The sequence below is a fragment of the Colobus angolensis genome, unplaced genomic scaffold (genome assembly GCF_000951035.1).
Source record: "Colobus angolensis palliatus isolate OR3802 unplaced genomic scaffold, Cang.pa_1.0 Scaffold194, whole genome shotgun sequence".
Taxonomy (NCBI): domain Eukaryota; kingdom Metazoa; phylum Chordata; class Mammalia; order Primates; family Cercopithecidae; genus Colobus; species Colobus angolensis.
In genome coordinates, this window is record NW_012115088.1 from 1,120,255 (window position 1) to 1,133,906 (window position 13,652).

Consider the following 13,652-nt stretch of genomic DNA (forward strand, 5'->3'; position numbering starts at 1 on the left):
AGGCTTGAGCCACCGCGCCCGGCCTGTTTTTGTTTTTTTTTTTTTGAGATAAGGACTGGCTCTTCTGCTCAGGCTGCACTGCAGTGGTACCATCCCAGCTCACTGCAACCTCCCCACCTCCCAGGTTCAAGCCATCCTCCCACCTCAGCATTCTGAGTAGCTGGGACTACAGGCACTCACCACCACGCCTGGCTAAGTTTTGTATTCTTTGTAGAGATGGGGTTTCACCATGTTGCCCAGGCTGGTCTCGAACTCATGATTTCAAGCAATCTACCCACCTTAGCCTATCAAAGTGTTGGAATTACAGTCATGAGACAAGGCGCCCAGCCAATAATCTGACTTAAAATAGGCAAATGAGCTGAACCAATATTTATCAAAAGAAAACATACAAATGGACAATGGGTATATTTAAAAATGCTCAATATCACTAGTCATCAGGGAAATGTAAATCAAAACCACAATGAGATATCATCTCACCCTTGTCAGAATGACTATTATCAAAAAGACAAAAGATAACAGATGCTGGCAAAGATGTGGAGAAAGGGGAACTCTACTGTTGGAAGGAATGTAAATTAGTACAGCCATTATGAAAAATACTATGGAGGCTCTTCAAAACACTAAAAATAGACTATAATATGATCCAGTAATCCCACTACTGGCTATGTATCCAAAGGAAAGAAAATCATATATGTACTCCCATGTTCATTACAGCACTATTCACAGATATGGATTCAACCTAATTGCCTATCAACAGATGTGTCTGTATATTTATACACACACACACACATATAACCACATAATACTATTTAGCCATAAAAGAACCATGAAATTCTATCATTTGTGGCAACACAAATGAACTTGGAGGACATTATGTTAAATGAAATAAGCCAGGCAGAGAAAGATAAACACTGCAGGTTCTCACTTACATGTGGAAGCTAAAAAAGTAGCACTCATAGAAGTATAGAGAAAAATAGTGGCTACTAGAGGAGAAGAAGGGGAGCCAAGGAAGGGGAGTGAAGAAGGGAGAGTAGCCAAAAGTTGGTTAATGGATATATAAGTACAACTAGAGAGGAGGAGTAAGTTCCAGTGTTCTATAGCACTATAGGATAACTATAATTAATAGCAACTTATTGCATATTTTCAAATAGCTATAAGAGCAGGGTTTAAATGTTCCCAAGACAATGAAATGATAAATGTTTGAGGTGATGGATGTGCTAATTACCATGACTTGACCAAGACACATTGCATACATGTATCAAAATAGTACACTGTACACCCAGTAAATATGTACAATTACTATGTATCAATTAAAAATAATAATAAAAGCAAAAAAAAACCCTTGTGTCTTATTTTATCATATACTATCCTGTTTCTTGTCTACATTCCCATTGCAGAGTAAAACCTGAAGTCAGAGACTATGTCATTTTTCTTTATCTCTTCAGAAATGCACACTAGGCAATTTATTTATCTTGCAAGCCCAGTTTTCTAATGTTTTATAATAAAAAATAAGAAAAGAGGCCTTGAAGAGTTATGAATGAAAAACATGTGAAGTGTGTAGCACTGTTCAACAGAACTTTCTGAGATGATGAAAATGGTCTATATTTCCAGCTGCTCAATATGGGAGCCACTACCCATATAAGCAACTGATACGTGGCTAGTGCAACTAAAAAACTGAATTTTAAATTTTATTTAAAATTAAATGTGGCTAGTAACTACCATATGGTAGAAAGCACACTGAAAGTCTATAAGAAGCACTGAATAATGGTAATTATTACTACTAAAGGTAAAAATTTTCAGAATGTTCTAGAGATTCACAACAAAATGTTACATTTCAACTTAAATAAGGTAATAAAACACTGTTGCAAAGCAAATTCGACCTGTTTTAAAAATAAAAGAAATTAATCTCATTTCATTATTGCCTATTTCATTAGCATAGCCACCTTCTGACTTGACAATCACTTTCAGGAGACAGCTTGGTTCTCCTGTCATGCTGGAGGGAACATGTGGTTCCCTCCAAACCACACACCTTTCAGTTGGTATGCAGATGAGAAAAAGATCCAACACACAAAGAGGGCAATAACTGGGCCCAGTGAAAAAACCATAGGTTACAATCAGTCAGACCTAAATGTGAATCTCTTTTTCTTTTTCTTTTTTTTGAGACAGGGTCTCGCTCTGTCGTCCAGGCTGGAATGCACTGGCCCAATCTCGGCTCATTCCAAACTCCACCTCCCAGGCTCAAGTGATCCTCCCACCTCAGCTTCCCGAGTAGCTTGGGACTATAGGAGCACACCACCACCACGCCTGGTTAATTTTTGTATTTTTTGCAGAGACAGGGTTTTGCCATGTTGCCCAGCCTGGTCTCCAACTCTGGCCTCAAGTGATCTGCCCGCCTCAGCCTCCGAAAGTGTTGGGATTACAGGTGTGAGTCACCATATTCAGTCCTAAATGTGAATTCTCTAATGAAATTCTACCCTCTTAACAGTGTTAACATCAGGATGACCAAGCATACATATAAAACATTCACAAGAGTACAGCACAATTGATACTCAGTAAAATGGCAGTCAATATTATCATATAACTGTTTAGGAAAAAAAGCGTTAGGCAGGGCATGGTGGCTCATGCCTGTAATCCCAACACTTTGGGAGGCCGAGGTAGGTGGATCTTGAGGTCAGGAAATCAAGACCATCCTGGCCAACATGATGAAACCCCATTTCTTCTAAAAATACAAAAATTAGCTGGGTGTGGTGGTATGTGCCTATAATGTCAGCTACTCGGGAGGCTGAGGCAGGAGAATCACTTGAACCAGGGAGTTGGAGGTTGCAGCGAGCGACAGTGCAAGACTCTATCTCAAAAAGAAAGAAAAAAAATGCTTTATATGTGTATGGAGTCTATTCTACTGGCTGCAGTAACTTCCCTCTAGAATTCAGAATATGCTTATTCAACCAAATCTTTATGAGAATAAATTTTAGATAGTGAGTTCTAAAAAGAAAATAACTTTCTTTCTTCCTTTATAATGTGAAATATTCATTCTTTTAGTTATATTTTTCCTATTAAATTTAAAAAGGGTAAGATTCTATTTAAAAAATCCAAAATGGTTTAAACATGATACAATAATCTACAAATGTTGATTCTCTCACCACAATTCTTTGTGGCTTTTTTTTTTTTTTTTGAGACAGGGTCTTGCTCTGCCACCCAGGCTGAAGTGCAGTGGTATGATCACAGCTCACTGCAGCCTCAAACCCCTGGGCTTAAGCAATCTTCCTCCCTCAGCCTTTTGAGTAGCTGGGACTACAGGCACGTGCCACCATGCCTGGTTAATTAATTTATTTATTTTTAAGATGGAGTCTTGCTCTGTTGCCCAGGTTGGAGTGCAGGGGTGTGATAACTGCTGACTGCAGCCTTGACTTCTCAGGCTCAAGAGATCCTTCTGCCTCAGCCTCCTGAGTAGCTGGAACCACAGGCATGTGCCACCAGGCCTATCCAATTCTTTTTAAATTTTTTGTAGAGGTGGGGTCTCACCTGCCAAGGCTGGTCTCAAACTCCTGGGCTTAAGTGACCCTCCCACCTCAGCTTCTCAAAGTCCTGAGATTACAGGCATAAGCCACCAAGCCCAGCCTATTTGTAGCTTCTTAACAAAAACAAATTAACTTTAAGGTAAGTATATGTCAGGTCTTCCTAGTTGCTCATGGTTTTTGCAGTTTCAAAACAGAAACTGCAACATAGGAAAATCCTGTCTCTACAAAAAGTATATTTTTAATTAGCCAAGTGTGGTGGCACACACCTGTGGTCTTAGCTACCCAGGAAGCTGAGGTGGGAGGACTGCTTAAACCCAGGAGGCTGAGGCTGCAGTGAGCCATGATCGTACCACTGCACTCCAGCCTGGGCAACAGACCAAGACCCTGACTCAAAAAACAAAAAACAAAAATTGCTTTTCTTATAACACATATCTTGCCTATTATAATCAATAAATATCATTTTTATTAATATCCTCTTAAGTAGTATAAAGACATCACCAGTTGCCTCATAATACTATTTCAAGATTTCAGGTTATCTTCGCAGTAATTTTGCCTGAGTTCCCAGTCACTCTCAGTATTCTGTCCTTTCATTTAGTCCCAAACAAAAAACAAACAAAGAAACCCTTTTCTAAACGTAGAAAGGGGCGAGGAATGGTGGCTCATGTCTGTAATCCCAGTACTTTGGGAGACCAAGGTGGACAAATCACTTGAGGTTAGGTGTTCAAGACTATGGTGAAACGCCATCTCTACTAAAAAAATTTTAAAAATTAGCTGGGCATGTTGGTACATGCCTGTGATCCCAGCTACTTGGGAGGCTGAGGCAGGAGAATCACTTGAACCCAGGAGCCTCCTGGGTAGTTAGGACCACAGTTGTGCACCACCACACTTAGCTAAGTAAAAAAAAAAAAACTTTTTGTAGAGCCAAGATTGCGCCACTGCACTCCAGCTTGAGTGACAGTGAGACTCTGTCTAAAAAAAAAATAAAATTATAAGGCTCCAGGTATTATTTTAAATTTTTAAAAATGTTATTTAAAGGAAGGGTAGGGTGAAGAGAGGGATAGGGAAATATGCGTTAAAGAATACAAAATCACAGCTAGACAGAAGGAACAAGTTCTACTGTTCTATATCACTGCAGGATGACTATAGTTAACAATATTAAATAGTTTCAAATAGTTAGAAGGGGAGATATTGAATGTTCCCAAGAAAGAGAAATTATAAGTATGTGAGATGATGGATATGCTAATTACCATGATCTGGTCAATATACATCACATGTATGGAAACATCACTATGTACCCCATGAAAATGTACAATTATTTCCCAATTTAAAAATTTTAATTTAAAAACCTTAAAAAAAGTCATTTAAGTATAAACTTGTATCTTTCTTTTAACCAATCTAGCATAACCTGCTTAATTCTACTAGGATAATTACCTTTGATCCTAATTTAACACTCCTAGTCTCATCAACCAAATCTTACACAATAGTTTTCACATGTGGTAACCAATACCCAACATCTATATAAAATTTTTTCTTTTACAAGAATTGTTTAGAGAGCATAAAATCTAAATGTTCCTTTTTCCATATATTTTTAGTGTTATTACTTTCTTTAATTTACTGAGCTCATATTCTAAATCTAGTAAATAGGAAAAAATTTTAAAGAGAATAAAAGTAATTTTGGAGCTTATAAATCCCTCTACATCTATTCGATTCTTTATTTTAAAAAGAATTAAACCCATCATTACATGGAATGTCTAAAATAACGCCGAAGCCTAACATAAACACACATAATTTTCACAAATATATGTGTGTGTATATATATACAGAGAGTTTACTTTACACCTGCTTTCCATTTATGACTCAAGAAGTATCCTAACACAGAACATTGTAAATTATGCTCAAAGAAATGTATATCAAAATCAGGCAACCTTGGGCCAGGCACAGCAGCTCACACCTATAATCCCAGCACTTTGGGAGGCCAAGGCAGGAGAATCACTTGAGCCCAGGAGTTTGAGACCAGCCTGAGCAACACGGTGAAACCCTGTCTCTACAAAAATAAAAAATAAAAAAAATTTGTCAGGCATGTGGCAGGCACCTGTAGTCCCAGCTACTTGAGAGGCTGAGGTGGGGCATCATTTGAACCAAGGAGGTCAAGGCTTCAGTGATCAGTGATTACACCACTGAATTTCTGCCTGGGTGACAGAGCAAGATCCTGTCTCAAAAAGAAAAAGAAAAAATCAGGCAACCTCAAAGTTGCAAATGAAAAAAATAACAAAACCATTTTTACTCCATATTAAAATCTGCAGTCATACTGAGTATGCTTTCTAGTTGATAAAAATGATAAAAAGCATATATGAAAGATTCTAACAATACAAATAACACTTAAGCTTATTTCTTACTGATGGAATTCGCTTTCTTCTAACTTCATTCTCAGCTGACATAAGAAGCAACTCAAGTTCCTTTATTTTCTTTTCCTTATCAGGATCTTCATCAATGAAGGGTTGCTAAAATAAGTTAAATAAAAGAGAAAACAGGCTACTTACATAATTGCTTTATTATTAGTGTTCTCATTTTTATTTTCTTCTATGCAACATGAAATATATTTTTTCTAATAAAGCTTAATGCTACTAAATACTAAATATTCATTATCACAATCCCTCTGGTATCTAAAGAGGTGCTGGTAAATATTTTCAACTTAACAGATTTGGGAAAATTTTAACGCCTTAAAAAAATGTTGCATCATCTACATCAGCTGAAATGTATGTTTGAAATATTTTAGATTTTTAAATCTTAATACATACATTCTATACAATTTAGCAAAAGTATGTCCATTCACAACTTGAATGCTTTACCTTGAAAGAATGAAAGGACTACCATACTGGTATCATTAATCATCTTATATTTGTACAGTTTATATTTCTTAAACCCCACTTATACACTTTCTTCTTTAAGGTTAGAGTACTCCAAGTAGGACAGATCATATTATTTTTATACTAGTTTAATAAATGAGGAAATAGATACTATTAGGCTTTTTAAAATGTGACTAAACACATTTCCTTTGGTTTTTGTCATAAATAAAAGTTACCTGAATAAAGGCAGAAGTAGGCTGAACATGTTCTATACAATTTCCTTCAGGTGACACATACTGATACCCAGGTATCTAAAAAGTAATTAATGCATTTTATCATACATATAATGATATATAAATGTTTAAAATCTAAAGCAAATGACAAAAACTTTTGAAATAGTATCAACACAAAAAACTTAGAAAGTACCTGTATTAATTTTGAAATTTTATACCTATAATACTTTCTTATCTATTAAATAATAACTACAGCTCCACTCCTAGAACCTATGGATTAAAAGTCATAACACTTAGAAAAGACTTTTTTTCCCAGATGAAATATGAGAATTACTTAGCCTAGATTTATCGGCCAGTTTATTACATCTGACATTCCTCAAATACATTTAAACATCTACTATTAGAAGGGTTGCCCTATCTCCTAGAGAAAACAAAGTAATTGTGTTCCTATGTGTCCATATGAATGAAGCACTCACAAGGACAGAGACTAAAGCAAGTTTTCAATGTTCATATCTCCTACTTTTATCACCACTCCATGCCAAAGGCTTCTTCTATTACTTGTCTTAGAAAAACAATCAGAATCACTCATATACTTTTAATAGATATACTTATGATAGGCCACATATCATTCTGCTTCTTTCCTAAAACATCTGTAATAAGAATTTTCAAGATACATATAAATTTAGTAAGCAGTAGTGGGAAGAAATATGAGAGAAGGTGTTTTTAAAAGCCTTAGAATTGGGGCTGGGTGCAGTGGCCCAACCCTGTAATTCCAGCACTTTGGGAAGCTGAGGGAGTATGGTTGCTTGAGTCCAGGAATCCAAGACCAGCCTGGGCAACATGGCAAGACCCTGTCTTTACAAAAAATTAAAAAATTAGCTGGGTGTCGTGGAGCATGCCTATAGTCCCAGCTACTCAGGAGGCTGAAGCAGGAGGATCACATGAGCCCAGGCGATTGAGGCTGCAGTGAGCTGTGTGCATACCACTGCACTCTAGCGTGGCAACAGAAAGAGATTCTGTCTCAAAAAAAAAAAAAAAAAGCTTAAAATCAAAAAATATAAATATGAAATTGTCTGCTTTCCATAATGATCTACCTAAATCACTATATAATGCAGAATCATTATGTATAATTTCTAACATAGAACGTTTAGAATACTCGATTAGTACCACTTATCACTCAGCTTGGTAACTCTAATGAATTAGAAACTTATCTTTCCCAAACTTTTCATGAAAATCTGTGACAGTATTTTAAACCCATCTATTTTTTATCAAGTCACACATATAATAAAATTACCTTATTAGTTTAAATTAATTGAATAATGAATATATCTAAATTAAAAAGGAAACAATTCTTGTAGTACAAGAAATATCCTCATCTTTCCAACATATTTAGATTAAGACTGTTAAATACTCTGTTGGCCCCATATATTATCTTCCTACAAGTTAAAAAAATAAATTTAAATGATAACCTTTCTAAGACAGAAGCAGAATGTTTCAGTTTATGCTGCTGAAATCTAGACTCTAAAGAAAAATGTAAAGAAACATAATAAAAACCTTAAGGTATTGAGTATCAGCAGATAATTATACTGTCTTCACTCGTTTTCCTATTGTTAATGAAAATGTCATTACTCTAAGTGGTTCTTTTAAAATGATGCTTAAAAAACTTAATGTCCACAAAATGTCAAAAATCAAATCTGAGGCATAAAAAGCACAGATTTTTAATATCTCGCCCAATTTTATCTTTTGGTAGACAACTACTAAGTCCTGAATTAATCTTTACAATTTATGTGACAAGAACCAAGAATTGCATATTGTGAAAAAAATGGCATAACAGGTAGACAGGGAAATGTAAAACAAATCCCATGAAGACTCCTACACTAATTTCTTCCAAGTAGAAAAATGCACTGTAAGGGACAACATAGCACTTGCCCCATTTTGAGCTCGTGTAATATCTACTTTAATGAATCATCTAAACAAAGACTAAAGTTACCCAAGTGATTAGTTATCGGGGGAAAAGCAAAGTTGAATGCCAGCAAAGGCCAATTAATTACCACACCCCCAAAACAATTACTTAAGTTATTTTTTGCTACTTTCTCCTTTAAGCCATTTTATATATACCTACCTCTTAGAGATAAGCAATACTATAATTACACCAAAATTTTTTAAATGGAAAGTACAGTAGAATGTTAAAGCACAGATGACCATTAGCTTTGAATCATAAATGAAGATTCAAATAATTAGAGTATTAGGAAATGTATATAGTTTCTTAATGTAAAAATTACATATAAAAGGAAACATTTTAATAAATCTGTTCTCAAAATACTTATAAATCAAAGTTACACATTTTTTTCAATTTGTCTATTTACCCCTTAATATGCATTGTACTTGTCCTATTAAGAAACAAAACACCTTCTCATATAGCAACTTAAGAAATTTTTTAAAATAATAAAAGTATTAAAAGTATGTGCCTGAACAGGTATGTAAAACTGATTCTGGGTTTGCATATGATCCATAGCTGCACAAGGTTTGTGTTGAAGTTTAGATGAAGATCGTTCTGATTTTATTCCATCTTGTAAATAGCCCTCCTGTTCCACTTTTCTTCGCATAGTAGAATTCCAATGATTTTTGATAGAATTATCAGTCCTAAGAAAGGAAAGGTACAATTTAAAAAGAAAAAAGGATTCCACAGATTTCAATACTGTGTAACTTGTACAAAGCTTAAAACAAATTTTTACACTGATGAAATTAGATACTTTTTTCTTAATTTTTCTTTTGGAGTTTCTACTCAGGAATATAGGTGCTTTTTTTAAATTCAAAAGATAAACTGTAGGTGCATATGTCAGGCATAGTTCTAAGCACCAGAAATATTGCAGTGAATAAGGCAAAGTAGGTCACTGCTCTCATGGAGCTTACACTCTCCTTGGAAGTATGGAAGTGGGAAGGAAGGAAGAATAGAAAAACAAATAAATAAATAATCAGTACAATGCAAATAAAGTAGGATAAGAAAAGTAGGTAATAGAGTAATTTTGGTTTGGTTAGAACAAACCTGCCACACAAGAACAGAAAAAAAAAAAAAAAAGAGCATTCCAGATAAAGAGTATAGCAAGAGCCAAGATCTTAAGCCAGGAACAAACATGATCATGACAAGCAAATCACAAACTAAAGAATCCCGGTATTCTTTTTCACTTCTTAGAACAAAATATTTATGGTAAGAAAGAATTCATTGGCTCCCTTCTTATCTAAGGTTTCCTTTATAAAAATGTAAATCTTCAACCTATAGCTACTTGTAGTGCAAATTTCATCCCTCATAAAATATACACATATAAAGCAGGTTTTCAGTAAATATTAAGGCACTAAGCTAGGTTCTATGGAAAGCAGGAAGATGTACAAGAGACTATAAGTATCTAGACCTGGTTTAATAACTTGAATAAAAAATTTAACACTATGCCTTAATATCTTATCTATAAAACAAAGATAGCAATGTTTGCTCTGTATACTTTCCAAGTCTACAAAAATTAAGAATACATGTAAAAGCACGTAATGCTATAAAGAACTATACAGATAGAGACTACAGCAACAAAAGACAAATGCATACCTTCTAAGTTATGAATTTTCACAAGGTTGTTGGTCTGCTGTACTAAACACTACTAGAAAACATATGAATCAGTACAATGTAGAGTATACTTAGCACATCACTGCCTCTGAGGAAAATTCTGTATTTTAGCCACATGGATATATATACTACTTCCATGGTTTGGATCATATCATAATTAATTAAGATTGAATTTTCCCCAACACACTTCCATAGCAGTTTACTGCAGCTAGCATATTATTCCCTGGTCTTACACATAGAAAGCAATATGAAAGAAATCTTAGATTTAGATTCTGTTCCAACAGAGTTTATACAAAGGGGGTCTCACTTGATTGGCACTGACACATCAACATGATTTTAGGAGTGTATTAAAGGTTTATATAATCTAAAATCTATCATTTTATTGTATAAATTTTGCCATAAAATAATTCATTAAAAAAGCAATCATACCCTTTACCACAGAATTTAGTACAAATGGTCCCAAAAGGTTGCTTATGTAACATAGTCTACATTTTAATTATAAATTTTAAAAAGTCATAGGGGACTTGCAAATGTATTTAATAGTGAGGTAATAAAGGTCATGTTTAAGTATAGAAAAATATATATACATTTATATAAGCACCTTCCTGGAAGTAGTTTGGCAATTTCTGCCCAACGATTTCCCAATCGCTTATGTGCTTCATAGATGATCCTGTCCTCCTCTTCTGTCCAGGAAGATTTCTTTACCTCAGGATTCAGATGATTATGCCATCTTTCTCTACACTGCTTGCCTATTCTTCCTTTTAAATGTTTTGCAATTAAAGACCATCGTTTTGGTCCATATTTCTGAACTAATTCAATAACCTAGGAAACAGAAAAACAAAGTTTAAAAAAGCATTACCTTGAAAGAATTTTAAAACATAATTCAAGAATACCATTTTAAATAAATGCATTAAATCCAAGCCACAACTAAAATTCGTAAAAAAAAAAAAAAAAAAAAACCAAAAAACTAATAAATACCCCTTTAGCATTTGCCAGCTTCAAAAATTGATTGCAAATGCATCTAAAAATCCAAGGGGCTAATTAAAGACACTTGAAATTAAATTGCTCTCATACACTATTAACTTGAAATAACTGTAAACATGTTGAAACTTGTGCATTTTCTACTCTTACATCTATTTAAAAAAAAAAAAAAAGCTTCAGCACAAAGCCAAAAACAAAACAAAACAAAACAAAAATTTGGAAGCAGAAAGATTCTACCAAGTTATTGGGGCTGTCATTTCTTCCTTTCTCAAACTGAAAGGACATAGATTACATATTCTCTTTTCCACATTTTACAGTTGTTTTTATTTCACCTAAAATTGCAAGAATAGTTATTCCAGCCCACTTTACCTCACTGCCCTATGTCAAATATCACCTCATAAATATTTTATATTGGTAGACTAACTTTAATATATGTTGATATTTTCACTGTATGTATATCTATTTACTATCTTTAAAAAATAAAATTTAAGGCTTTGGTAAATGTATTTTTAAACAAGATCACACATTTTAAAACTTATGAGTAGCCATCAAGTAAATCAGAGCAGTCTAGGTGAAGTAACTTTAAAATTTGTTCTGGCTAGGCATGATGGCTCAGCCTCTAATCCCAGCATTTTGAGTGGCCAAGATGCGCAGATTGCTTGAACCCAGGAGTTCAAGACCAGCCTGGAAAACATAGCGAGATTCCATCTCTATTTATTTAAAAAATTTTAAAAATAAGAATAACAAATAAAGTTTGTTTTGAGCAGAAGTAAGGATGCTCTAATGCCTCAACTGCATTAGCAACTTTTATGACTTAAAAAGGCATTACTAAAGAACAATTCCTAGAGGAGCGCAGAAAAGCTTCTATTCATCTCTGACTTTATAGCACAAACAATGACCTTGGTTTTTAAATCACAAAACCTTTGGAAACATGATGCTCTGACATCTATCTAATCCGCGGCTCATTATAGGTCAAGAGAAAAAGTTAAGAATGACTTTTGTGCATATCAAGTTATTAGATGTAAAAATAAAATGAAAATCTGTTTTAAAATGTTAATTAGATTTTTGACAAAGAAACTGTACCCTAATAGTTATGAAATTGAGCTCAAAACAAGGTAAGTAACCTTACAGCAAGTATTTTTCCTTCTGCAAACCAAACTCTCAGAAAGAAAGGGCTGTATGTTATACTTGGTTTGACTCAATTTTTTAAAAACCCAACAACATTTCAAGACACTTAACATTCAATTCTCATGCAAAGTAGCCTCCAGAGAACAAAATCAAAGTGACTTAAACATACACTTCATATGTCAAAACAACACATTTGGAAGAAAAAAACTAGTCTACCTACATAGTGAATATAAAGAGTATGAACACATTACCCTCTGATCTTCTTCTTTAGTCCAAGGACCCTTTATCAATTCAGGATTTAAAACTTTCTGCCATCGATGCTGGCACTGAAAATCAGAGCGATTCTGAAAAAATTTAGATGATTTTGTTATTAAACAACTGTCTTCCAGAAAGCAAATCAGCCTGAATTTATGTCTCACATCCTTAGAACAAAGATTTCAAGAATAGTGTATTCAACAGCATTCTTTAAACATGTAACATTTATGTTACATGTCTGTGTCCCAATTATTATTTTGTTATTTTATTTTTTTTTTGAGAGGGAGTCTGGCTCTGTCCCCCAGGCTGGAGTGCAGTGGTGCGATCTCGGCTTACTGCAAGCTCCGCCTCCTGGGTTCATGCCATTCTCAGCTTCCCGTGTAGCTGGGACTACAGGCGCTCGCCACCACACTAGGCTAATTTTTTGTAGTTTTAGGAAAGACAGGGTTTCACTGTGTTAGCCAAGATGGTCTCGATCTCCTGACCTCGTGATCCACCCGCCTCGGCCTCCCAAAGTGCTGGGATTACAGGCATGAGCCACGGCGCCCGACCTGTTTTTTCTTAATTATAGTAGTAAACAGGGCTTAGACTACAAATAAAAAACAATTTATTTAAAACTAAAGTATCTTTACACTACACCTTATAATACAGCAAACGGCAAAGATAAAATACAGATAACTGCCATAAAGAAATGGATTTAGAGCTGAGGAATAAAAAGCAGTGGACAGAAAACTACACAAAGCTGACATAAGAACTCAAATAGGGCCTGGCACAGTGGCTCATGCCTGTAATCCCAGCACTTTGGGAGGCTGAGGTGGGTGGATCACCTGAGGTCTGGAGTTCGAGACCAGCCTGACTAACATGGAGAAACCCCGTCTCTACTAAAAATACAAAATTAGCCGGGTGTGGTGGTGCATGCCTGTAATCCCAGCTACTCAGGAGGCTGAGGCAGGAGAATCACTTGAGGCTGGGAGGTGGAGGTTGCGGTGAGCCAAGATTGCGCCATTGCATTCCAACCTGGGCAACAAGAGCGAAACTCCCGTCTCAAAAAAAAAAAAAAAAGATAAAGAACTCAAATAGC

The 13,652-nt window shown here is 35.0% G+C and overlaps 1 protein-coding gene across 3 annotated transcripts in view; it reads right to left on the reverse strand.

The window, feature by feature from the left end:
• The window catches only part of MYBL1 (v-myb avian myeloblastosis viral oncogene homolog-like 1), a 48,845-nt gene that overhangs the window by 21,608 nt on the left and 13,585 nt on the right, over window positions 1–13,652 (reverse strand). For all 3 annotated transcript variants that reach the window (XM_011940896.1, XM_011940895.1, XM_011940894.1), the window contains exons 4-8: window positions 12,568–12,660; window positions 10,809–11,029; window positions 9,063–9,237; window positions 6,598–6,672; window positions 5,912–6,016 (exon numbers count right to left, since the gene is read on the reverse strand). In XM_011940896.1, the coding sequence (XP_011796286.1) occupies window positions 5,912–6,016; window positions 6,598–6,672; window positions 9,063–9,237; window positions 10,809–11,029; window positions 12,568–12,660 (669 nt within the window). The remainder of the gene's footprint in view (window positions 1–5,911; window positions 6,017–6,597; window positions 6,673–9,062; window positions 9,238–10,808; window positions 11,030–12,567; window positions 12,661–13,652) is intronic.